Source organism: Oreochromis aureus, linkage group 11, assembly GCF_013358895.1.
Source record: "Oreochromis aureus strain Israel breed Guangdong linkage group 11, ZZ_aureus, whole genome shotgun sequence".
Taxonomy (NCBI): Eukaryota; Metazoa; Chordata; class Actinopteri; order Cichliformes; family Cichlidae; genus Oreochromis; species Oreochromis aureus.
This window is the reverse complement of record NC_052952.1, coordinates 28,637,557-28,663,883: the sequence shown is the minus strand read 5'-3', so window position 1 is coordinate 28,663,883 and position 26,327 is coordinate 28,637,557. Positions and strand designations below refer to the sequence as shown.

The 26,327-nt window shown below is 39.0% G+C and overlaps 2 protein-coding genes across 4 annotated transcripts; both read left to right on the top strand.

Annotated features, from left to right (window-relative positions):
* The first annotated feature begins 5,277 nt into the window (after window positions 1-5,277).
* LOC116325143 (myelin-associated glycoprotein) lies at window positions 5,278-16,163 on the top strand. 3 transcript variants are annotated; one of them, XM_031745962.2, is made up of 11 exons: window positions 5,278-5,384; window positions 6,081-6,156; window positions 6,263-6,631; window positions 6,739-7,035; window positions 7,962-8,219; window positions 9,213-9,473; window positions 9,735-10,043; window positions 11,559-11,658; window positions 12,274-12,370; window positions 12,646-12,699; window positions 13,016-16,163. In XM_031745962.2, the coding sequence occupies exons 2-11, from the start codon at window positions 6,111-6,113 to the stop codon at window positions 13,172-13,174; spliced, it is 1,950 nt and encodes a 649-aa protein (XP_031601822.1). In that variant the 5' UTR covers window positions 5,278-5,384; window positions 6,081-6,110; the 3' UTR covers window positions 13,175-16,163. The 3 variants fall into 3 exon arrangements, with proteins under 3 accessions (XP_031601822.1, XP_031601823.1, XP_031601824.1); XM_031745963.2 differs by lacking the exon at window positions 12,646-12,699; XM_031745964.2 differs by lacking the exons at window positions 12,274-12,370; window positions 12,646-12,699.
* A 6,294-nt stretch (window positions 16,164-22,457) lies between these two features.
* Window positions 22,458-24,980, top strand: LOC120442732 (sialic acid-binding Ig-like lectin 14). The gene is made up of 5 exons (XM_039619878.1): window positions 22,458-22,546; window positions 23,172-23,380; window positions 23,657-23,977; window positions 24,580-24,677; window positions 24,927-24,980. Exons 1-5 carry the CDS (start codon window positions 22,458-22,460, stop codon window positions 24,978-24,980), a joined length of 771 nt encoding a protein of 256 aa, XP_039475812.1.
* Window positions 24,981-26,327: the final 1,347 nt, after the last annotated feature.

The following is a 26,327-nucleotide window of genomic DNA, read 5'->3' as shown; positions in this document are numbered from 1 at the left end:
TCCTTCCAATTAAACTGTAGAAAATTTCTGATGAATCTAGACTAGCATTTCATTTCAACAATGGGAATACCTCCTGTTTTTAGATTTTTACTAAATCCATACCTGGCATTTTATACACACTGTTTAGGACATCAAGTCAAATGGAAGGTTTTAGGAAGCATTAAGATTGATCCACATACTCATTGTCTGTGTGGCTGAACAGGTGATGGCACTGTTTGTCGCCCCCTTTTGTTCAGAGCGGAAGGGAGAACGCTGTACAGACAGAGAAGGCCTGTGGCTTACCATCTGCCCTCAGGGATGGGGATTGCCAGTAGTTGGTTTTGCCAGGTAGCAGAGAAAGATAAGCTATTGGTGCTCCTGGTATCTTAGTATGTTGGTGGTCTGCCAAATAAAGCTTGCTTTAATATCCTGTGCGTGTGTTTTGCTCTTGGTAAAACCCTCCATTTATAATTGTAATCTCTCTCTGTGTTGTTTGAGATTAAAGTCATGGTACACACCCACAAACTCATGCAAATACCAGGAAAAACACAGGCCATCTTTCTGTGGTTTCTCACTTTTGGGTATATGATACTGCCAGCAGAAGTTTCCTGCAAAAGACTTCAGATAACAGTAAAGCATAGCTAAAACGTACCTAAACACTAAAATAAGTACATACATGATGAGCCTTATGTATGAGCCATACATAAGTCCAGTCTTTTACTTATGCCAACACTCTGCAGTACCTTGGACAGAATGTGTGACTGGATGTTGGCATATCTCAGTGTTTATGTTTGTATCTTGTGCACATGAGTGTGTGTGTGTGTGGTGCGCTGGGCTCATCGCAGCTCAGCGCGCTGTGTGTGGGAGGGGGAGCAGCCATGTTTTAAGACCATCTGCTCTTCTGAGTATTTTAGTGGGAGCCTTAGCTTGTGGTGGATCAACGCGCGTCACAGGCAAGCAGCAAAGCACAAGCTGTGAGCGGGCCTGTTCCGGAAAAATTCCTTCAGTTTCTCACTTGGACAATGAGCAGTGTTCTGCATACAAGGTTCCCATTCTTTTTCTCTCTGTCCAAGAGCTCTGGTGATGCTCGTATAGATGTGGTGCAGATGATATTCACAATGAAAATGTTCTTCTTGGCATAGTGGGGTGTTTGTGTGAACCTTTTGGTTTGTGTGAGCAATTTCAGTAATATAAAATGACTCATCAAAGGTGTCGTGGCCTGATTTAGCAGAACTGATTGTTCAGATAGCATCTGTATCCCCGAAGTGTGATGGGGAATAAATGATTACGTTGAAGTTTGATTGCCTCAGATATTAGAAAAGGACCTTTTGCACAAGGCATTACACAGATTAGATGAAGCTAAACATGTTTGATTACTGAAAGTTATCTTTTACATTTAAACTATTTTTAATTGCTTCTCCGTAAAGTTCCCTCTGCTTCTTTTTTTGAGATAAAGGACAAGAGAAGAAATGTGATACATTTTAATAAGTTCCCCTTTGAGTCTTTAATGTGCATGCACTGTATAGGCAATGATTAGAGTCCCAGCAGGACAATGGAGCATGCTCAGCTTACAACCAGCACCAAGGGAAGCAGAGGAAGGTCGCATAGCTCCACACCCCACACTGTGGAGTGTGCTGGCATGCCTTATGCTGCATGTGTGTGTAGGGGTTATGGCATGCCGTGCATTCATTTGTACATAGCTCCATAGCATCAATGCAACACTGTCTCCTTCAGACTCTCTCCAGTCTGTTTATAGAGGGATTCCCTTGAGGTTATCCACAACTCCTTCAATGCCATGACTTGGCCTGTGGCCTAATGGCTCTTGAACACAGTGACTCACTCTACATATAACAATAAGGGTGAGAAAAAAAAAAAAACTTCCTGACTGGAGAGACAACTTGCCTTTGTTATATTTATACGTCAGCTAAGTAGACCTCTGAGTGGATCCATGCTTGTACTACTGCCTACTAACATTCCTCAGTAGGGAAAATATTACTGCAGATTTGCATAAGGCTGGAAAGATCAATGATCATGCCCCAAGGACTCTTAATTTCAGAAATTTAAATTAATTTAGACATGGTTTTCACAAATCTAATTGTGCGATTGAGACTATTACTCTATGCTTTCCCACACACATCTGGAAAATGGTTGCATTGACTATGCAGTCACGGTGAACACAAATGAACCCTAACATCACAGCGAAACTAACATCAAGTTTCATGTTTCATGTTCTCCCTACAGTTTAAATGTTATTTTACTAAAACCAATAATGAGTCATCTTTCGTTCACCGAGCAGCTTTGGCCCTTGTGTCTCAGTCACAACAACAAAGTCTGTGTGAACATAGTTCAAGAAATGTCAAGAAGTCTCAGAAGTTGAAGCATAATGTAGGCTCAAAGTTCAGGGCATCAAGGCACATAGGACAGTGCATGGAAGTGGTGGAAAGTAAAGGAATGCTGAGTGGGCCTGCAGTACACATATTCAGATCTGCCCACAACACATGTAAACCAGAGCTCACACAGACTCCTCTCTTCCCCTTCCCCTTGTCTGCTTCAACATATCTTTTTATCTCCATTTTCTATCCTTTCCCACAGACAGTGGCATCTGGGAAGCAGGGCAAGAAAACCAACTCAGGGAGAGCAAAAACAAAGGAAAGACGGAAGAAAAAGTCAAGGCTGGGAGGCAGCAGGAGCCTGGTGCTGAGGCTGTTATGAGGCAAGTGTTTTCTGTGTGCATTGCGTGAGTCGTGTATATAAAAGTGTGCACATGTATGCTGTGCTCTGTGCCAACCATTTGCCTATCCCATCAATAAAGCCTTTGTTGGTAAGGTTGGTGGTGGTGTCAGTGGCCCTGCCCAGCTGCTGTGCTCTATTCTCTCCTATGTTGCTGATGCATGGCCTCTCACCCTGGACACACTTACTTAACTCTTGGCTTTTTGTTGCAGTGCAGATGTCTGAGGTTGACGCAACTTTGGAGAAAAGTTTGAATTGTCCCAGCCAATAGTGTGACATTATTGGCCAAGAATTCAAAGTCTGACCCTTTCTACAATATAGATATTTGTTTTTTTTGGTAGCTGAAATATAAAAAAAAAGGTCCACTCACTTAAAGTAATCTGCATCTGCAGGTCTGAGACTGTTTAGGTTTACTTTCATCACTCTCAATAGCACAGTTTTCAGTTGCAGCAGGCAGCTGTTGTGTTTTTGTTTTTGTGCTAAAAAAAGGTTTAAAAACCCCTCAGCTTTACACCGCACACAATTTGCATCAAGTTGGTTAGCATAGTGGACAGCAGAGTGTTTAGAAACTGAAGAGTAATTTCCCTCAGGACTAGACTCAAAAACATAGCTAAACAAGAGACACCATTGGGATTACATTTACCAGGTGGCCAAAAAATCAAATTCAAATGATTATGCTAATTTACCAGAAATGAAAATGATTAAATATTTGGTAACAACTTCATGATAATACTGTGTTCACAACCTGGGTCCACTGCTTCCAGGTGCCCAAAATAACCAGACACGGTAGGTTTAAAGATCACAGGCAAATTTAAAAATAAATGTAAAAATAAAATGACATCCTCATGCTCCTAGGAATTTGTGACTGTGACTGACTAGTTATTGGACTGCATGATAAGTGGCACATCCAGTGCTTCTTTCAGTGTAAAATCAACTGAATTTTCCCTTCTCTCTAACAACAAGGCTAATATTGGTCAAGGATTCTCTGGGGGATGTTGGGATGTGTTAATCACGAAGCTCTAAAGCACAATCCACTCTCAGACCCGCCATCTGCACACACCGGCTGCTGCATCATGAGGCTGAAATCCGCTGCTTCTCCTTCTACAGGCATTTATTCTACGTCCAAACTAACAGTCATCATACTGGTGTACATCTCATTTGTATGCCACATTTAGACAAATAGATTTCTTTAGGAATAAGAAAACAACTGTGAACTCAAAGTAAATAATACAAATATAATGGCATTATATTGCACTTTGGATTGTAAATGAGTGAATTATGATAATTTCAGAGTACATTGCAAGCATATGAAAACTCCAGGCTTATGAGAAACTGGCTTTTTATCATCTCAGAGAGGAGCAATATGCAGACATTATGGTGCATAATTTAATGTAAAAGCCTCAATATGGGGGTCAGAGCACATGCCACTTTTACTGCATGGCATCTTCCTTCCCCATCTACTGTGCATCTCAACAGCGTACTGGAAAATAAAGGCAAACATATCTAAAGATAACAGCGAAATAGTCCACCAAGCCTTTATTAACATGTGTTATTGCAGGTCAACATGACTATTTCAGGTGAATTAGAAAGGGTAAGATTCCGTAATATGAGCTTTTTCTTGCAGTCCATTTCTTTTTTTTGAGTTTGATTGCTGTTTGGTGGTAAATTTAAGGACAAAGCATTTTTTATTACCTTCTGAGCACCACAGTTATGGGATGTATATTTGAATTCTGACCCCAGTTCTCTTGAAATGGCCATGATTTTATTAGGATATCAAACCTCAGCTATTTTTGCATTTACAGTGCAGGTATTGCCAATAAAATAAAATGACAGATTGAATTTAATAAATTATTAAATATAATAATAATGATAATAATAGTAATAATGATAATAATAATAATAATGATGTATACTTTATTGATCCCCGTGGGGAAATTACTCTCTCTGCATTTGACCCATTCACTCAGTGAAGCAGTGGGAGCAGTGTGTAGGGACGGTACCTTGCTCAGGGGTACCACAGGTTAGCTGTTCAGTGGTACTTTAATATTATTCATTAGAGCTCATAATAGATGTGATTAAAATTTATATGGACTGATTTGTTTCAACCTGAGGGTTGACATTCCAGACTATATAGTGAGCAAGGGAAGTAAACAACACAAACAGCTTGATTCTTCTGTGGGAATGTGCTTTTGTTTCTCACTTTTTCATTATCTCACTTGTTTTCATACGCTTTTATAAGTGAATATTGTTTACTCTGATTGATTTGTAGTACAGCACAGAAAGTACCAGTAATCCACTAATGACATGATGTGTGGTGACTGGAGTTTGGCTTTGTGTCAAGGCTCAGGAAACAGTGAGAGCCATTCACTGAATCGGCTTACGTATGGCAACCATAATGAGAGTGACTCTACTGAGGGAGAGCAAACAGGTGCTGACTGATGCTGTGTTTGTGTGACTTACTATTGGTCCGTGCAAGCGAGGGGGCTGCGAGTGCTGTAATCGCCTGGCAATGCTGATGTCACTGGTATTTTCTTTCTTTCTTTCTTTCTCTCTTTCTTTCTTTCCACAGAGAAGAAGGCTGTCAAGCTGTCTGGGTGTGAGTGAACACCCTCTAGTGGAACTGCTGAAGATTTGTTCTCAGACGTTCCATTCGTTTTAACCATCCGCATTTCAAGGTAAAACCACAGTAGTTCAAAACAGTAAGATCTATTTTTACTTCTTGTATACGAGGTGCTTTTTCTTTCTAAGAATGTTCACACCACAACCCAATCTGATAAAAAGCCAAAACTCTCCTGATGAGCAGTTTCCCACTTGTGACTGAGCCTTTGCAAGCAGCACTAGCTGCACTTAATATACATATTCATAGACATAGCTCAAGTTAGTGTTAGCTCCACATCTTCTAAATTTAGGACATGACAAAAAGGACACTGACATTATTATTTTTTTCTTTAGTATTCATAGTATAGTAAGAAGGAATGTATTATCTTATTGGATGTCAATGACACTTTTCAGTCCGTATACTGTAATGCGTGGTCCATGTTGCACACTAAATATCTCAGAAATGTCATGTCATGTTTTGTGCCAGACAAAAAAAGTAAAATCTGTAGGACATTGATACAATTGATACTCTGATCTTTGTTTTTCTTTGTTTTACTGAAAAGTTCCATATTGGGGTTTTTGATAGAGGATTGCTATGATATACTATAAAAGCAAGAAACTGTGAAACATTAAGAACATCTTGAATTTGTTTCTTAGAGGTCTGTGCGGCATGTGAGTCATGCAGCAGCATCAGTGGTGGAAACGTGATATTTGTGTGTATGTATGTGTGTATGTTTTTCTGTTGATGACTGACAGCATGGTGTCTGTTTCAGAGGTCTATGGTCCAGCATTGAGCAGAGACCATGTGGTGTTTAGAGCTGCTCCTACCACTGCTGTTGTTCATCAATGGTAATAAATTCCTTTACTTCTATATTTTCATGATGGTAGACAGGTAGTATTCCTATCTGTATCTTGTATGTTGAAGAGTCCACTGAGCCTCTGTCTCTTCCCCCAGATGCCAGTTGCCAGTGGAATGTTTGGTTACCTCGGGATATCTCAGCCATGACAAACTCCTGTGTGGTCATCCCCTGCACGTTTATGTATCCGTCTGGAATAAGGCCGAACCGTGGCATTCATGGTATCTGGTATTTTGGGCAGCCCTACCCACAACTCTTCCCTCCTGTAGTCTTCAAATCACGTACAGACGTTGTGCATGAGAGCTACAAGGGCCGAACCAAGCTGCTGGGAGATCTGCACCAGAGGAATTGCACTCTGCTCATCAACAACATTGGCACCGAGCACTCGGGGAGATACTACTTTCGTGCAGACCTCGGTGGAGCCAACATCTATACATACCCCGATTTCACTGAGCTCAAGGTTCTGGGTAAGTGACTGATGACAGGATGATAGGAAGTCGTTTTATAGTTAAAAATTTATAGCTATTAAAAATGCCATAACAATCATATTTTTCCTTTATATTTCTGTCTCCAGATCAGCCCAACATCGATGTACCAGAGGAGATTGTTAGTGACGAGAGCTTGGAGCTTACATGCTATGCTCCTGATAACTGCCCAGACATGACTCCAGAAATCCAGTGGATGTACACAGACTACCTGCCCGACCCAGAATTCAGCCCTGACCTCGTGGAAGATAGCAACACAGCAGTCCTCTCCAACACCCTCACCTTCACACCCAGGCCCATGCACAATGGGCAGCTTCTAGGTTGCAGGGTCTATTACCCCAACACCACACTAGCCTACGAGAGGTTCATCTCTCTAGACGTCAAGTGTAAGTAAAAAAATAAAAACATCAAACTGAAAGACTGAAAAGCATTGCACTATGTCAGTATGGCTTCAAACGGGATGTTGAGCCTGACAGTTTGCAGTGAAGTGAGTTGAAGTGGATCTTTTTCTCAGAGATCTCAAACTCAAGCATATCTTTATGTCAGAAAGTTGATTCTGGATTCAGCTTTCTGGGATTCCCTTACCTGGCTGATTGAACATGCATTAAGATATATCTGTATGGTTTAGAAAAAAAATAACCAAAGAGCCTAAAATGAATTGTTAGTGAACACAGAGACATAGTACAGCTGATTTCAAAGGTGCTGAGATAGTATTTATGTAGTCACTGAAGATGACAAGAAAACAATAGCCTACGACTTTTTTTTCATCTAAATCTCATGTACCGAATGACCTCAGATCAAGACAGCATTTCTTTGCAGTTTCTGTTCTGTTCCTATTGTGATAGATGAATAAACCTTCTCAACACTGACAAATCTGAAGTAGCAGTAATCCCAATAATATGAAACAGTACAAAATATTCCAGTTTAAATTACCATAGTGTGAACTCTTATTATAAATGATTGTTCACTTCACTTTCATTTTGCGCAAAACCGATCTAAACGTTGCTGAACCACTTCAGCTAACTGCTGACTAAAATTGTCACTAGCATGGTTGAAAACAATATCTGGTGCTTGTACAGTATTTAGTACAAAACATCAATCTGCATTTTTCACTTTTATTTTGACATAATTTACTTTGAAGTCCCCTCAAGTTAAAGAGCTAAGCTTCAGTCTTTATTTGATGTAAATTTGTCGATTTGTGGTTCTTTTATTGAAAAGATTAAATCATTTTTTAGGAGCCAGTTATTCTGTGACTTGCAGACATCATCCGAGTTCTTGGAAAATAAATTCCCTGTTACATTTTTCCTGGCAGATGCGCCACGCTCTGTGTGGGTGAATGCCTCTTCAGAGGTGATGGAAGGCAGCTCTGTGACGCTGCACTGTGAGGTAGACAGTAACCCTCCTGCCAGGATCGCCTGGATGTTCGGAGACCAAGAGCTGCTGTGGGACACAGCATCCAATGTTTCCCTCACGCTAGATGATGTGACACCTGCAAATGAGGGAATTTATACCTGTGTTGGGGACAATGGCTATGGCATCATGAACACCTCACTCTACCTGGCTGTAAAGTGTAAGTTTTTGAGATAACAAATGACTCCCGACCCCAGCATTTGTAAGCATAAGTGAAAATCTTTTGAATGTCAACCTCCCGTGTGGATTCATAATACAGTTCATTTAAACAGGACTCACAACAAGAAGTTATAGATGCTCAATGATTTCCAAACCATTCCCACTTTACTGAGAACATTTCACTTAATAACCACCATTAGGTAATGGCACAACAATAAAATGTCCTGGGAAATCAATGTATCTGGTTGATACAGCTTAAATGTTCTTTTTGTTTCAGTACAAACATTGGGTGAGACAAGGCAAAAATTTTGATATCACAATGTTTCAGCCAGTTCAACTTGCACTGCAATACTGCAGTAAATGAATGTACTAAAAAAACCTGCTCAAAATCTGTATTGCATATTTTTAGATATATCAAAATAACAAAAAGATCAATCATAGTCATGAACCTGTAGTCATGGCTCTACGGCTTCACACTGTTTTACAGTGAGCTTTAGGTCACTGTGAGTCCAAAAGAAAAAAAAAAGATATTGTGGGTTTTATTTAATTCTGTGCCTTTGAAATGAAGGACGACCTTGTGTAAGAATGATGAGATAGAGGTTTTCTTATATGAATAGTAAACATAACAAATTCATTTTCTCTTCGCCTTTCTCTTCGCGGGCGATCGTGGCTCAAGAGTTGGGAGTTCGCCTTGTAATCGGAAGGTTGCCGGTTCGAGCCCCGGCTCGGACAGTCTCGGTCGTTGTGTCCTTGGGCAAGACACTTCACCCGTTGCCTACTGGTGGTGGTCAGAGGGGCCGGTGGCGCCAGTGTCCGGCAGCCTCGCCTCTGTCAGTGCGCCCCAGGGTGGCTGTGGCTACAACGTAGCTTGCCATCACCAGTGTGTGAATGTGTGTGTGAATGGGTGAATGACTGGATATGTAAAGCGCTTTGGGGTCCTTAGGGACTAGAAAGCGCTATATAAATACAGACCATTTACCATTCGTTGTTGCAGATCCTCCCCATGAGCCTGTGGTAAATGACTCCATTACAGTAGTAGAGGGTACCACTCTGGCCCTGCACTGCAGCACACAGGGAAGCCCAGCACCCACCCTCACCTGGCTGAAGGATGGGCAACTGGTGGGCACCATCACTGCGGATGAGCTGTCGGTGCTGACGATTGTGGAAATCACACCGCAGGGAGATGGACAGTACCGCTGTCTGGCAGAGAATGAGCATGGGCGAGCCAGCAGCTCCCTCAACATCACTGTCGAGTGTGAGTGCGTCACTTTCCTGTAATATATTTTTAAAGGGTCTAAAACTAAGTCAAAGAATAAAGCATGATGGCAGCAAGAGATACGTGTGTGTAATCTTCCAATGCACGGTAATGTGCTAACTGTATGGAGAATTGCACTTTGTAGAACTCCACAAAACTTCTTCTTTCCTTTGAGTAAAAACGTACTTTAAATGAAATTTGTTAATGTTACTAGTCATCAACAGCTATCTAATGTAATCATCTCTTGCCCTCCTTCATTAGATGCCCCTGTGCTCCTGGAGGAGTCAAAGTGCACAGTGGTGAGGGAAGGTGTCCAGTGTGTCTGCATGGCCACAGGGAACCCTGAACCCACTATCGAGTTCTACCTGCCTGACCTGAACATCACCATCAACGAAACAGACGGCCGGTACAACTTCTACACGCACACAGACGGGCACACGTCCACAGGAATGATCAAGCTACGGGAGAAAGGCGAACGGGTCGACAACGGCAGCCCTGCTGTCAATGTCCACTGCAGCATCTCCAATGCATATGGAAGAGAGAGCATACTTCTGGAGCTGCAGCAAGAGAGTGAGTAGACAACTTTACTTAGTATTTAGTTTTGACACTAAGTATTGTTGGATTGTGTCACTATTATCACATCCTATTTAAATTGATATGACACTACAATAAAGCTTTTAATACATGTCAGATGATATTTTCTGACATTTATCGATACTTTATGCGTAAGCAATGCCTGGTTATGACTATTTCCTCTTATGTGTCATGAAGCTTAAGGCATGGAAATTTTTGTGCTTTTCTACTAATTACAATAAACTTAAGCACCGTAGTTAATTTTCAATCAATTCCACTTACATTGACCCATTTCCATAAATTAAATGTTTATTGATTTGCTACAGAAAATGGATCCGAACAAAAAAAGCACAGTTTTCTCCTATTTGATTAGCAGTTAAAAATTCCACAATGGTCAGCAGTTTAAAAAATTAAGTCTCTTTTCTTCTTTTTATATTTTCTTTTATACCTAAATCCTCTATACTATGCTATAAATACTTACGACATCCACTGCCCACTTTATTAGGTATAAATAAAACAAGGTTGGACCACCTTTTGTCTTCAGACCAGCATTAATTCCAGGAGGTGCTGGAGATATTCCTCAGTTTTGCTCCATACTGACACGATAGCATCTCTCATGAAACCTGTTTTAGATGATTTGAGCTTTGTGACATTATCCTGCTAGAAGCAGCCATCACAAGATGAGTACACTGTTCTCACATAGGAATGAACATGGTCAGCAACAATACTCAGGTAGGCTGTGGCATTTAAACAATGTTCAGGAACTCAAAGTGTGCCAAGAATATATCCCCCACACCATCGCACCACCGCCACAGCCTGAACTGCTGACAGGGCAGATTCTGATCATAACATCCAAATGCCTTAGCAGAAATTGAGACTCATCAGACCAGACATTTTTTCCAGTCTTCTTTGTGTATTGTAACGTCAGTCGTGTTTCTAGCTGATTGTGTGTTCTTGTGCTGCTGTAGTCTATCTTCTTCAAGATGTTCAAAGGTGCTCTTCTACCTTGGTTGTAATGAGTGTTTTTTTTAGTTATTGTTAACTTCCTATCGGCACAAAGCAGCCTGACTATCACACTCTGACATCTAGCATCAACAACACATCGTTTTTTCAGAGAATTGCTACTCACTGGATAATTTCTTTTCTTTTCTGACCTTTCTCTGTAAACCTTAAACATGGTTGTGTGGGAAAATCCCCATAGGTCAGGACTTTCTGAAATACTCGGAGTCACTGAAATACAAAATCACCTTTCTTCCCCATTCTGATGCTTGGTTTGAACTCGAGCAAGCTGACTCGACCATGTCTACATGGTCTTAAACTCACTGAATTGCTGTCATGTGATTGGCTGTTTAGACATCTGTGTAATGAGCAGTTGAACAGATGTACCTAAAAGAGCTGCCAGTGAGTGTATATGGTTTGTTTGCTTGGTGGAAAGTTTCTCCATGTGTTACTCAATGAAGTTTACAGTAATTCACTCCACTTCATTTTTGTTTTTACCACCTCTATTTTCAGAAAAGTACATGATGGCAGTTATAGTCGGCACCATTGGAGGAGTGGCAGTCATAGCCTTCATCATTGCAGCAGTTAGATATGTTGGTCACAACAACAAGAAGTGAGTATAAATGACAAACTAATGGAGAAGCCGTTGCGAGGCAGGAGTAGTCAATTTCCTTACTAAGCATTTTCTGAAATCCAAGGAAACACTTAAGCCTAGTCATCCATTCTAAAACACATCGTTGCACACTGTATACGAGTGAATGTGGGACTGATGTGGACGCGAGAATTATTTCTCCTGAGCAATTTCAGTTCATTTGCAGCGACAAGTCCTTGTTGAAATCCTTGGAGATCTACACTGGCTGCCTTGTGGAGTTGGTTAGCAAGCTGGACTAACCTTATATTTTGCAGGCACGATTCCCTGCTCTGACACTGCTTCTGTATCCTTGACCTGCTATGCTAAATACAACTTGGGTAGCCCTCTTAACCAAAGTGCTTTATTTTTGCCTCAAGGCATATTTGGACCACCAAATTTGCAAGCTTTCTCTGGCCCTGAAGTGGGTATGATCTCAGCGACTAAACCCATAAAATAACCACGTCACTCACAGCCACGGTTGGCCTCCAGCATAACCTTACAGAGCTTGTTGTTTTAAAATGGATGCCCAGGCTTGGCGTGTCGCCCTGCGTTAGTGGCAGTCGAGACCGAGTCTGATTATGTGACTCCGTCCCCCAGAGAGAATGGCAACCCTAGGCAGGACGTGGTCCTGGAGAACCCAGCTTTGTACTACAGCGCAGTCAAGAAGGACAAACAAAATCTGAGGAAGAAAGTGGTGAGACATGTTGATGTCAATGATTATGATTATGATGGAGGATGGGTTGGATTACCATTCTCAGATTGTTTGGGGTTAAAGTTTTGTGTAATGAAAAAGTCGTACAGTCATGATAAGACCCCGTGTTAACCTCTGAAATGAGGTACCAGAAAGAATCTGTCCCACTAGCAGTCTAGTAGCTCCAACCATGACCTTTCCAAACACTGTTTTTCTCTTGCTTTCATCGCTTCTCTGCGTTTTTCTGTGTGTTTTTCTCTCCCCTAACTCTTGCACAGCTTAAGACAGAGCTGTTGGGCTCAAAGTTTAACTCCATTCTAGAGGAGACTACGGTAAGGTTCCCCTACAAATCCCCATTAAAACCAAAAAACCAAAAAACACAAGCCTCAGTGACAGATGCATCTCCTCGCATATCAGCTTCTGTGTTCTGTACACTGCCGTTTGTTTCCAATACTGCCTTCTGCATGGCTGCCTCATTGCTAACACAAACTGCCAGTCTAACAGGAAACATCTCAGACTCCCTCTCAGTATGTCGACCAGTAATCACTAACATCTTTTCTTTAGTGTCTATTGCGCTCTTCTGCAATCTGAGGTGTCACTGGCACCTTGCCGCTGATTTTTGCCGCTAAACGGTGTTTCTGTTTGCAGGGAGAAGACGGGGATTTTCAATCTGTGGGCTCTATGGCAGGACTGGAGAGGCAAGAGCTGAATTACGCTTCCCTGGAGTTTATCGGGGCAAGGTCCAGGGAGGGGGCCTCAGGGAGGAGGGATGATGGCAGCAACTACACAGAAATCAAAGCCAAATGAATCGCGATCCTTCCCTGATCCCTCGGCTATGCGAGATGCAGTGGCAGCCCTATATTACACACATCATCTGCCCCGTAAACTGTGTAATAACCCCACCTCTTCTCCTGGATTTTACTCTGCATACGACTCTTTTGTTCCCCCCTCATTTTATCAAATTTATCACATGTAATCTTCTGCTCTGTGGCAGTTTCCGCCGCTATGGACTGCCCCTCCTCCATGGGATCCCCCGTCACATACCACCATTAGGAAAAACTGGTATTTCTGGTGGTTTTGAGCAACACCAACTGGACAATGTAAAGCACACGTTAATTTCAAGCCTAGTTCAAGTTGCAGTACATTGTCTCTACACACAGCGTTAAACGGTGGCCATATTTTTATTCTTTTCTCCATTTGATTGCTGTTGTGTCTGTCTCACTGTTTGCTCTCCATCTTTTAACTGTCACTGTGTCTGCTGCCAGTCGAAGCATCAGGGCAAGGAGTAACTGCTTTTTGTTGTCTTATCTTTATGTGTGTCTATGTACTGAGAGCGAACCCTCTCCTCTCTTGTTATGTCCTAAGAAGATAACTGTCAGAAGTGAGAAAAGGAGATGCCTTTAGATTCTACATAATTGTATTTAATGTGTGCTGTGACACAGTAGCCTCTCGTTTTCACTGGAAAAAGTCACCATCACTTCTGATAGTAAGTTTGTAAATTTAAGCGACACACTTTCCAGTTCTGAAAAAGGTCAAACCTTGATTCTGGCCAAGAATGGCTCGAGATCTGAGGGGGTTTCTTCCACTGTGGCCGAAGCAAAGTGTCTCATTTTCTACTTCTTCTCCACAATGCACGTGTGTCTTCACAATTATTCGAGTCAACTAGAAAATACAGACCTAAAGCACAACATACTTGCTTGTGAGTGGCCAAAGTGTTATCTCCTATAGACAATGTGTGTATGTATGAATGGGTGTGTGTATTCAAATTGTGCTGAAAGATCACTAGACACTGATTTCTGGGGTCTTTGGGAAGTTTCAGCATCGCCTCACTAGAGGTCGGTGCTTTGTTCTCACAGGATTGCGTCAAATGTTTGAATGGCAAAAGGTCATGCTGGCAAGCCATCTGGTTGTGCTACTCAATGACATTTGATGAACCTGTGGTGTATTATTAAAGGTCACTAATAGTCTAACTTGATAATGATGGTGTCAATAATATATTAATTTGATGTATATTGATGGTGAAAGGGATTCTAGTTTGTACAGTAAACATCCTGCATGATTCTTTTGCCAGCAGGTACACATTCAAGTATTGAACAGCAGTGAAAAGCCAGACTGACAAATGAAAAGCAGTTTTGTCATACGTCACTCAGCCACTCTGACTGAACACTGTCTTAATAGAAGGTTAGAAAACAGTTCCCAACCTCTGACTACATGAATCTACATGAAGTTAAATCAAAGGCTGTGTTTTCTGTATTGTTTCCATTAATCATTAAGGGAGTACTTAGTATTTTAGCATTGCTTATCCATTGAATGTATTAACTCACAAGAGACAGGGTTTTTTTCTCTTTTTTTAAATAAATGGTCAAATTCACAGGAACCACGATGTCCAGAGTTTGGTCCATGGTACTGATTTAGTTCCAATTACAGAGTCATAAGTTACCCTTAATGCGAGCAATAGCTTAATGGAAGCAATCTTTACCTTTGAAGCACCATGCCTCAGATTTTCTGAAGCTAGTTGAGAACATTGTATTGTGTAGCTTTTTAGTTAGTACAGACCAAACCTCATAACTGATCTAAACAAACCAAGAAGCCTACTACCTGTCAGTTTACACCATGTCTTATAGACTGGCACACACACTGTAGCCATAACTCCCTATACCCTATCATTTTGCATAAGAAACTATAGATATTGATTGTAATTTTGTTTTAAATAGGTATTTATTGTACTTCAGATTGATTTTAACAATGTAACACAGAATAGCAAATATGCAATTTTTAATGTACATTGTTAAAGTGTCAAGTCAAGTGGAAAACAAAAGAAAAAAAAATGGAGAAATAATCTCTTCGTGAAGATTAAGATTTCTTTGGATATAAATATTATGACTAAAGCTTTATAAAATCCTATTATGAAATTTGGTTTGGTTTGTTTGGCTGTCTCATTTAAAATGATGGATTAAGTTGACTGAAGTTTTATGTGAGCTGTGTTTAAATGGTTTCATAATAAAAATCCAGTAAAGGCCTCAAACTACAGTAATTTTGTACAGGTACAGACATCTCTAGAGGGGAAAGGCATTGTGAAACAAAGAATGATACATTATAAGGAGCACTTCAGTTTTAACTGTTAAACTGAACTGAACCCAAATGAATCTCTCTGTCAAAATGAATAAACCATGATGATGAAACTTCAGATTACGTCTGGTTTTAACTAGAAGTGAAAGACCTGACGTTTTTCTAACTGGATGCTCTTCGGTTCTGGTAATAATATGCAGGTATAATTTTTACCTGTAGCTTTATGATGAGAAACGAGACAATTTTTTATTAAATTTCACTGATTAAGACTTTTAATCAATGCTGGCCTTTTATTAAGACACTGTTCTCTTAAATTATAGATGAAGGGTTCCAAATATGCAAGCTAGCATTCCTAAATTGCCTGCCTGCACAGTCATTAACCATTCACTGTCTCCGATCTCCTCATATTCTTATTTATTTATTTATTTATTTTTAAAGCAGAAATATCACGTGTCTTACCTAATCTTTGCCTCAGTGTGCTGTAAAGAAAATGTGTATGTCCAGTACTTTGTGGTGATCATAATAATTATTATAGTTTTTGTTTCTACATTTATGATTGGCAAAATAATTTAGATCAGGGTTTGCAGTCTCTGCACTGTTGTAATGACTGTAGGTTTGTCACCAATGATGTAGTTTGCTTGCTCTTTTATGTTTAAAAAAGTCCTTGATGCCTCAAGCAAATTCACTTGTCTTCAGTTTCCTGCAAATACAAATAAAACAAAGACAACACCGTATGGAAACAGCTGTTTATTGATAGAAAACAACTAGTTTCTGTCTGTTTATTATTCTGTTTTGGTGTTCTGAAATGCAAAACTGTATGTCACATATTGGTTTTATTTCTCTGATTAAGTTCTTTTAATGGCTAAAGAACTTTTGAAAATGAAAGAAACAAAACATGATCATACCCCACAAGTCAAGATTGTGTGCCACAAACAATCTATACACAGATAGAGTCGAATACATTAAGCCTCCAGTGCTCATCCAGCCTGCAAGCGTGGTGTTTTGTTAATGTTTTAATCTGGAAACACACGATCCATTACTGCTTCTGTTCAGCCATTTAGTGGCTTGATAACATTAGAAGCAGATGCTTCGGGGGTGGGACTTGGCACACAGATAATCTCAAGTATGTGTTATAATTGCATACTTTTCCCAACTTCTACCAAGCATTTGTGCCCAAAGAAGATTTTATTTTCAGTCTCAATATTAAAAGGTGGCTATGTCTATACTGTATCACCACCAGGTTAAAAGAAATTGCGAACCATCTTCCAGTAGTGTGGAGATCTTGTTGCTTGGGCACAAAATACAACTAATCCTGAAATACTATTTCCTAAGTTTGCATTTTTGGTTGGTTTGCTGTACTTTTCCACCTCTCTGTAGCAATAAAAAGACTTGCTGTTGGTGCTAATTATGTCTAGCATCTGCAAAATATAGGCTCCATGCAAAATAGTGCACTAGAACTGGCACTGCTGGATGTTTCAGAGCTGTTTTTTTTGCAATAATTTGGAGACAGCTGGCTGAAATTTTCAAGAAGGAGGCAAAGATGAGTATGTATATATATATTTTTTTTCATGAATTCATGTTGAAATTACAGCGACCCACTGGTTCCAGTAAAAGGTTTCTCAAACATGCATGTCTAGAAAGAATAGCAAGGGGAGGAAGACCAGACCTTCCATTTTAAATCCATCCAGCTAATTCCCACCTACGGGTCTGGCATTAAAAGAAGCAAACCTGTCTCAAAGACTATCAGTGTGTGGCAGGATAGGCATAAGCAAATGATGAACGGGCATGTTTTTCAGCAATATAATAATACTGACATTACTGCAGAAGGGATCACAGGGTAATTAATTTTAGCGACAATACTGTGGTTCGAAAAAGAAACCAGTATGATATAACCAAACATCAAAGTCTAGATCACATTTAAAATTAAAGATTGCATCAGATGAAAAGAACAGGACTCCTGGAGCAATAATGTAATTAATGGAAGCTGTTCAAAGAAAACTGAAAAAGGAAACTAAAGGAAGCAAGAGGGCAAGCCAGTCAACATGTTTGAACCCCCCCTCGAAACAATAACAACTATGGGATACATTCATACAAATACACTGAATTATTTTTGTAAACATGGTGATTCTTCTGAGTGTAATTGTATCACTGATTGTAAAAATCTGTCTGGTATAGTATTACTTGACACAAACTGATTCAAGTACTGTAGCCAAGGGTTTTTGAACAAAAAGTTTTGATATTAACAAAAAGCACAAACCTCAAAACTGCAACCTACAAACCTCTGCCAAGGCAGCTCACTTGCTGAAGAGTATTCACTTTTAAGGAAATAGTGGTGTAATTTGTATATGAAAATATGTATGAATATGTAATGCATAATATGTATTGATTTGCAAGTAACTGGACATGAAAACTGCAGTATGTTTCTAACTCAGGCAGCACGGTGGCGTGGTGATTAGGACTGTTGCCGCACAGCAAGAAGGTCCTGAGTTCAATTCAACCATCAGGCCGGGGTCTTTCTGTGTGGAGTTTGCATGTTCTCCCCGTGTTTGCGTGGCCTATGACAGACTGGCGACCTGTCCAGGGTGTACCCTGCCTCTCGCCCTATGACAGCTGGGATAGGCTCCAGCGCCCCCCGCGACCCTGAAAAGGATAAGCGGAAGTGAATGGATGGATGTTTCTAACTCACCAGGCAGCTCATTTTCTTCATCTTTGTAAAACTTTATTCTTTAAATATAGAATACATATTGGGGTCAACTTTAAATAACAGCAAAAGTGAAATGTAAAAGTGAGATCAGAGGTGAAATTTGATAGGATATTTAGATGCAAACTAAAGTCATATTTAGAATTCCCATATACAAGTGTATCATTTCCTAAAAGGTTCCAATGCAAACAAAGGAAGCAGAATATTTAGCATAGTTTTAAAGATAAAATACGTTTTATGAAAGTCTGACATAATGAAACTTTGACCTTAATGAAGAAAGGGTCCAAACTAACATGATATTTAGAATTTCCATATATCAGTCTTTATATATGCCTATGTGTTGTCAATACAAATAATTGCAGCAAAAATCTGCACATAGCTCTATATAGCATTATAATCACCTTCAGATCAATCTACAGAGCTTGAAGGAGAGGTCAGAGGTCAAACATAGCATGATGTTTTCAATTTTATACGGTCATTTCTATATGTTGACAATACACACCACACCTGTAAGAATAATAGTCTCTAACTTACGAGCCTTTTGGTCCATTTTCAACCATTTTCAATAAAATTAACCTTCAAGACCTTGGTGGATGTACATTTTAATGGATTATTAGCATGACTTCACTCTACACCCCTACAAAGTTTTATCAGAAAGCATTCAAAACTTTTCCAGCTTTATATTTACAGACAGCATGACATGCAGACACTACCACAAAATAACCTCCTTGGTGGAAGTAATACTCTGTCGCAGACATAGACATGGAGACACAACGCCCAAGGAGTCATTCCTGTTATACGTCTTGAAGTCTTGTAGACGTGGAAAATATAATCAAGGTTTAACAAGTGGGTAGGATAAGTTAGCATTAGAGTCGGTAGGGAGGAACAAATGGGGAAATAGAGAGGGAACTAAAATTACTACCAAGAAATGTGCTTGCTACATTTTTATCATGGCAGATGAGTTCAGCCCCCGCTGTTATAAGGGCAAAAGCATAACTTCACTCACTGTATTGCATTTAACAAAAGTGATTGCTATTGTAAAGAACAGACATGTAGCATGGTTTGCTATCAGGATGCTGAAACAGAAGTTAGAGTGGCTCATGTGCCCAGCAGAGGGCAGTGTCTAACTATCCAGTGATAAATGTCTGACAGTTCAGCTACATTCTGTTTTCATGTTAGGTAGTATCATGTTTTCATCAACAGATTTTGAGATTTTAATCTAAATTTGGTGTCTGTTTTTATAGCAATGTCCATATAGAGATGTACATTTATAGAGAAGAGCTTCATATTGAGTGATATTTTATTATTTTTCTATCCACAACAGTTTAACAATCACAATATACTGGTGAACAGGTGTGCTTAATGTGCTGGAGTGAAAGTGTTCAGGACTACATTGGCTTTTTGATGCAAAAATCACAGTTACAGGTATGAACAATGATAGCAGATAGTTAATCTACAGTAAATGTATTAGATAATTAATGTGTCTGATCTAAAAAGAGTAGGCTCAGCTAAATTACAATAATGATAATTAAGCCTCATCAAATCATAAAGAAAACTGCTATATGTGGAATGATTTTAAAATATGAAACTGTAATATTTCTGAAAATCAACCGTACAATGACAGATTTTTTTCTTTTATTTTACTATTCTCTTTTTAATATCAGCCAAGCTCAGGCAAAGCACAAATGCAGAAGCTCTTTCTGGAAGCAAGGACCTGTTTTCCCTTTGAACAGCTTTCATCACGACTATAACCTAATAACCCTGAAAGACAAATGATGAATCTGATCTCCTTTCTATATTCCTGCTATGAGGCATGAAGTGATACAATTATACTGTGATTATACTGTGATATGATCATAGTACAGTACAGACAAAACTTTCATCTACCAAGAAGTGCACATGTCTTGTCTCATGTTTGTATTTCAAAATGCTTAATGCAAGTAATAATGTGTCTACTCTGAAGCCAATATTAGTCTGTAAACTGATTATTAAGCTTCATATAAGCTTCATATTCTCCTAGATCTTAATTAAACCTCATAGTGCTTCTCCTCCAAAAACAGAGGGACACCAAACAACACTTGACCTGCTCTGGTCCTAGTCTGTCTACTGGATCTAAAATCACCTGGAGAGGAGAAGGGCAGGACTGAATCTTGCGTTACAGGAAACATCACTTTTAGAGGAAGCTCTCAGTGCAGACATGTCCAGAGGTTCTGCAGTAACATCTGCAGTCAAATAGTAAATTAAGCCACCAAATTTTAAAGGTGAAAATAACTGATAAGAATACTTTTTAATGTAAGTAATGTTGGTGTTTACGACCCTGTGGGGCCATCTTTAAAGACTCATAGTCAACCCCCCCCCTCTCTCTCTCTCACACACACATGCATGCACACAAAAAATGCTTAAATATGCAGAAGTGTTTGCAAAGCGGCTGTATGCAGTTGAAATGGGGAAATGCTGAGGGAAAGGGAAGTTTCTTTTGAATTCTTTAAGGAATTCCATGTTTCTCAAGGAACCTTTTTACATTACTCTTTACTATCTTAATAGATGAAGATATAAGTATGATGTTAAAATGATATAAAAATAAGCTACACAAGATTTTTTAGAAAAAACAAAGAAACAATGTAGCCAGTGGTGAACATTTACATATATAAGATAACAACTGATATAAGATAGTAACTGTAAAGCCAGTCTGCAATATAGTGTGATAAGAAACTTCATTGCAAGAAGTAATGTAGGAAGAGATAGGAAAGAGAAGTGAGGAACACAAACTTCAGTTTATAAAGTTAGCAGACATCAGTGAAGAGAGAAAAGTGAAGAAGAAGATAAAATGGGAAACATATAAAAAGAAATGTTTCACACTATCTTTTTGAAATGGAAATGGAAATGCAAAGGCTTTTATATAGCAATGCTGATGATATTAAGAGACCATTATGCATTCATTAAATATGACAGATGACCGAAAGATGTCTTGTCGTATGGTAGGTATTTTATATATATATCAAGTATGATCTATGTAATCTGTATGACTCCTGCTGTACTGTCAAGGAAACATCCTGGGCTTTTTATTGAACAGCAAACTATCCCACAAAGAATGAAAAGGAGAAGACACATCTGTTGGTGACAGAGCTGTAAGCAACAGGTGAAAACTGATGAAGATGGTCAGACTGAGAGCTACATAAAATTTAATCACCAATAATCCAGTTATAGTTGGATAATGGCTGTAAACTTGACTTAGAAATAGATTACAACTGTCAATCACCAGTCAAACTAATTGAATATAATGTTATTGGTCAGTCTCTGAACTATGGTGGAGAAGAAGACAACACTTACCTACTGAATGAGTGTAGATGAGGATGGTGCTGAGATCACATAGTTTGTTTGATTTTTCAGAGCAGTGTTTTATAAATACAACATTTAACTTACACCGTTTGACCTTTAAGGACAATGAAAATGTTATTCAGTTGAAGGCCTTGCCATAGACAATGATTAAGATCATTTTGTGCATCATGTCCACAGGTTCTGTAAATCCAGATCTGGTCCAGTGTTTTTTTAAACTTGCCTCATTAATTAAGACTGTAATACCTGATGAGATTTTTGCTATCCATTTCAAAACTTGTGCAAAATGAGTTAATACTAAAATATAATTTTATTACACAAACCTCAGAATTTTTAAATGTGGGAAAGACAGGAAATTATTTTTGATACATATAATGCAAATGATCTCATCCTGTGGAAGCAGCTTTATAGTGTCATAGTCAGTTTCTTTTTTCTCTCCCTCACACACACACACACCAAACTGTTGCATGGTTCTTACGCGAAATGTTTACCGCCTCATAGCTCAAGCGCAAAAAAACCAAAAAAAAAACAACAACACATTTTCACAAATACAAAGAGCTCAGTAGTGTTAACATCAAACAGTACTGCTAAGAATACTACAGAAGAAGTGTTGTCAAAGAGGCCATCTATTGAAATAAGGAAATGGTGAGAGGGAAAGTTTTTGTTTTTAATTCTTCAAGTTCTTTAATGCATTTATTTTTTATCAATTAACTTTTTTATAATGCACTTTACTATTTTAATATATGCAGATATGGACCAGCAGGAAAGCAGTTAATTAATGCCAATACAATAATGCAATACGTGTAGGATGTTGAAGTGATGTAAAAATAAAAGGTATGTACGCTTTATGTATTCTCGCTAATATTGTAGGGTCTTTATTTGACAATATAAAGACCATTGAGGTGACTGTACTTGCGATTTGGTGTTATTTAAATAAAACTGAACTCATAAAACTTTTTGAAGTAGCTGTAATAAAATGGTGTAATGACGAACTTCTGGAAATGTGATTGCAAGAATAAGCAAGAAACAGACAAGGTGAGGAAGAGAAACTTCAGTTTCAAAAGTCACCAGATGTCAGTGAGGAGAGAAGAATAAAGACAGGAGCCTTTATCGAGTTGAGTGATGTGAACTGTTGACTTTTTCATTGTTTTAATATGTTCAAGTTTACTGCGTCTCCTGCACAAGTTATTCTCTGGAACGAGAGACTGAACTTGTCGAGCATCGAATGCTGATGATGTTTGTTCTCATCTGGGCAACTCTGCTGTTCTCTGTGAGAGACGGCAGTGCTGACACAGGTTTACATCTTCTCCTTTATATAACCTGTATATTGTTATTTTTATGTGTGTTTGTGCTGTTTTAAATAAGTATTATGGGCAATGTAATATCTTTAATTAGATATTGTGTTTATTGGTTTACTGCTGTCAACTAAATATTCTTTGTCTTTGTATGTTTCTTACCCTTTCCTACATTTTACCTTCCCTTTGCATTAACAGGTGGCTCAGCCTTGGCGCAAAAACACTGTGATAGAGGATACTGTCTTAATCTCACTGAGCAAGAACTAACAGCAGAGGCTGGACTCTGTGTTGTGATCCCGTGTTCTTTCACTAATGCTGATGAGTTTACACCCAAACATATAATTTGGTACAAATGTGAAGCATCTCAAACAAAATGTAGTGATGCTGACATAATATTTCACAGCAACAAAAACACTGACAAAAAAGCCCAGCCTGGGTTTGAAGGACGAGTGTCACGTTTGGAGCCTGATGTGAGTCAGAAAAACTGCAGCATCATCATTAATGATCTCAAAGAGTCTGATTCTGGATCATATCAGCTCAGAGTTACTGGTGAACTGAATGGAAAACAAGATGGATTCTCATTCAGTCAGAGAGTAACTGTCTCTGTTAAAGGTATGAAAAGCTATTCTAAGAACAATGTAGAAAAATGATATTCAGTCTTGTACAATAACATATTTAGTATTTTTATGGTCTTAATGAAGTATTCATTTTTGGGGGGGAATTGTTAACCTCTATGGTAGCTGGTAGGAACTGAAGCAGTTCATGATAAAACTTGTGTTTGCCATTAACCATTTTCACTAAATATCTTATTATCTGAGTCCAAATCCAAGTAGTTAATAAACTTTAAGAACTTCACTTGATTTCATTAATGCCCAGTATTTCCATTAGGTCTTATTCAGAAGCCCACAGTAATGATTCCCACACTGACAGAGGGCCAGCAGGCCACACTGACCTGCACTGCTCCTGGTCTCTGCTCTGGATCTGTTCCTGGAATCACCTGGACATGGAGAGGAGCAGGAGGGACTGAATCTTACATTATAGGAAACAGCACTGATTTCAAGACTGAGAGTCTGACTGCTTTCAGACAGAGACACAGCTCAACTTTGACCTTTAACCCTTCAGCTGAACACCACAACACCAATGTCACCTGTAAAATCCACTTCACAGGTGAAACGACTACAGAAAAGACTTCAGGTTTGAATGTAAACTGTGAGTACACTGACGATTTCGAATGGACTTTTTTTAAATGAATTTTGCAGTATCAGCATTAGTCTTGCAAGACACTCAGAAAGTTAAAAAAAATACACATTTTTTTTCTTTTATGCATTTCTCATTAATGGGGAAGGAAATAAAAATCTGTGGTTAGAAGTGTAAAAGTAAAAGTTCGTGTTAAATATGTGACACTGACTACTGAGATAAAAAAATGCAAACGTACACCTTTCTTTGTATAAAATGTAAAAAACAAACAAACAGACTTTCTTTTGAAAAAGGAACATAACAATATGAACTCCTGACAAATATTTTCTATCAATTTAATGAACCATTACAAAAGTTGCTCTTATGGTAAGAGCTATTTGAAGTTTTTTTGATATTCCAAAAAAACTAAATGATATTTGAAATTGTCACTAAAACTTGTGGCACTTCTCACGTTTGGCACTTTGTGTATAAGACAGAACATGTAAGATTACTTTGTAGTTAACAATGGCAATGTTAGCATTAGCAGGCTAATTTTTTGTCAGTATCTTTATGACTTTGAAGGTTGTGATTTAACATTTAAATATTCTTACATTAAAGTGAAATGTGCTCCACAGATAAAGGGAAACCTCAGATCATTGGGAATAAAACCGTTAAAGAGGGTGATGATCTCAATCTGACCTGCAGTATTGAAAGTTTCCCTCCAGCTCTTACTGTATGGAAAAAACTTGGCTCCTATGTAAACCTGCACAATGACACTGGATCAGCTACACTTGTCATTTATAATGTGACAACAGAGCATTCAGGACTGTACATCTGTGCAGCGAAATATTTAAACACAACTGTGACATCAGAGGTCAATGTGACTGTGACTTGTAAGTAGTATTAATCTTGCATCTGATGTTCATATTTGCATTAAACTCAAATTTTGCCTTGTTTTATGAGTCTGATCGTGTGTTTTCAGGGTTTTCAAAGATCCAGGATGGCTCTGGATGTGTGCTTCAGTCAGAGGTACTGACCTGTGTGTGTATCAGTGAAGGGTTTCCTTTACCTGCAATTACAGTTTTTCTCAGTTGCTTTGGTGCATTTCTCACAACAGAATTGATCTCTGCACCACTACTAAGACTCTTCTCAAAACAATTAGTGCAAACTGCAAAACATGGTGGATAACTTGCAAAAGCAAGTCCCTTAATCAAAACAGATAATATATTCATCAAAAGCAAGTACTTATATCAATCAAAGTGTCTGGGCTGTCACAATTACAAGTCAGTACACCAGCACCTTTGGTCACAAAATCAAATGGTTTGAACATGTTCTCATTGTGACGGATTTCTTTGTAGGTGCTTCCCAATGACATGTCAAGTCTGAAAACCATAAATTGTAAAGGAAACTCAAGACACTTCATATGCACTCTTGATAATATTCAATTGAAATTGTGCACAGCATTGTGCAACTGGGGAAATGCAGTAAATCAAACATTTTACAGCAAACATAAACTCACTTAGACAGTAAACCTTACTGCAGTAGTTATGAAACAACCCCCCCTGAAAAACAGACACTGCTGCATATCAGTCATTGATATCTAGACGCTCCCGTCTGTCTGCCCACATATTTGCATCAACATCACAGCGAATGTCAGCTCTATCGTTGCATCGGGGAAAGTATCTTCTGGAGTGTCGAATCCACCCTCTGCAGGACTCTGCTGTGATGTCATCACAAGCTTTTGTAGATTCATTATGCACCTCATGCCAATCCTGTCTGTTGGTTTACATTATATATATACTTGTAGAGTAGGGGATACTGTAACGCGATTCACCTATGACTGGGTAGAAGAGGCTTTTCATTGGTTGCAAGTAAGAGTAACACACACCAATTTTCATTAGTGTGAGATAAAGTTCACCTGAGAAAAGTAATTTATGGAGATTTTCATGGAAACTCCTTAAAATAGGGTTTTCAAAATGGATGTACAAATTGTTTGACAAGATGTTCAACAATTTTGAGTGCACTGACACAAGCAATGACATGAAGACTATTAGTTGTATGGACAATGACTATTCAGCCGGTACAAGTATAAATAATTGTGACATTCATGATAGAAGCAAGGAGATAGTGATGAATAGCAAGTCAAAAGTGACCATTCTTTAGATATTTGTACTTACTCAACTGCTTCATGTCCAAAGGCATTTGCCTTTGAACGAAATGAACATGAAACTGCCACAAGGTTATGCCAAAACGACTATATGTTGTGGAGGTTGAACTAACTATTGTGCAAAGTTTAATTCTGTTGTGAGAAATGCACCAAAGCAACTGAGAAAAACTGTAAATGGCCGATCCTGAAGATCCACACTCAGTACTTGGTCACTAC

What these genes read in the sequence shown, in the direction of transcription:
- LOC116325143 (XM_031745962.2), top strand. Translation starts at nt 6,111, where the DNA reads ATGTGGTGTTTAGAGCTGCTCCTACCACTGCTGTTGTTCATCAATG. An exon ending in GTTGGTCACAACAACAAGAA is followed by an intron (nt 11,659 to 12,273) that starts GTGAGTATAAAT and finishes TCCGTCCCCCAG; the next exon opens with AGAGAATGGCAACCCTAGGC. An exon ending in AAAATCTGAGGAAGAAAGTG is followed by an intron (nt 12,371 to 12,645) that starts GTGAGACATGTT and finishes ACTCTTGCACAG; the next exon opens with CTTAAGACAGAGCTGTTGGG.
- LOC120442732 (XM_039619878.1), top strand. Translation starts at nt 22,458, where the DNA reads ATGACGAACTTCTGGAAATGTGATTGCAAGAATAAGCAAGAAACAGAC. An exon ending in AGTTTCAAAAGTCACCAGAT is followed by an intron (nt 22,547 to 23,171) that starts GTCAGTGAGGAG and finishes AATATTTCACAG; the next exon opens with CAACAAAAACACTGACAAAA. An exon ending in AGTAACTGTCTCTGTTAAAG is followed by an intron (nt 23,381 to 23,656) that starts GTATGAAAAGCT and finishes TATTTCCATTAG; the next exon opens with GTCTTATTCAGAAGCCCACA.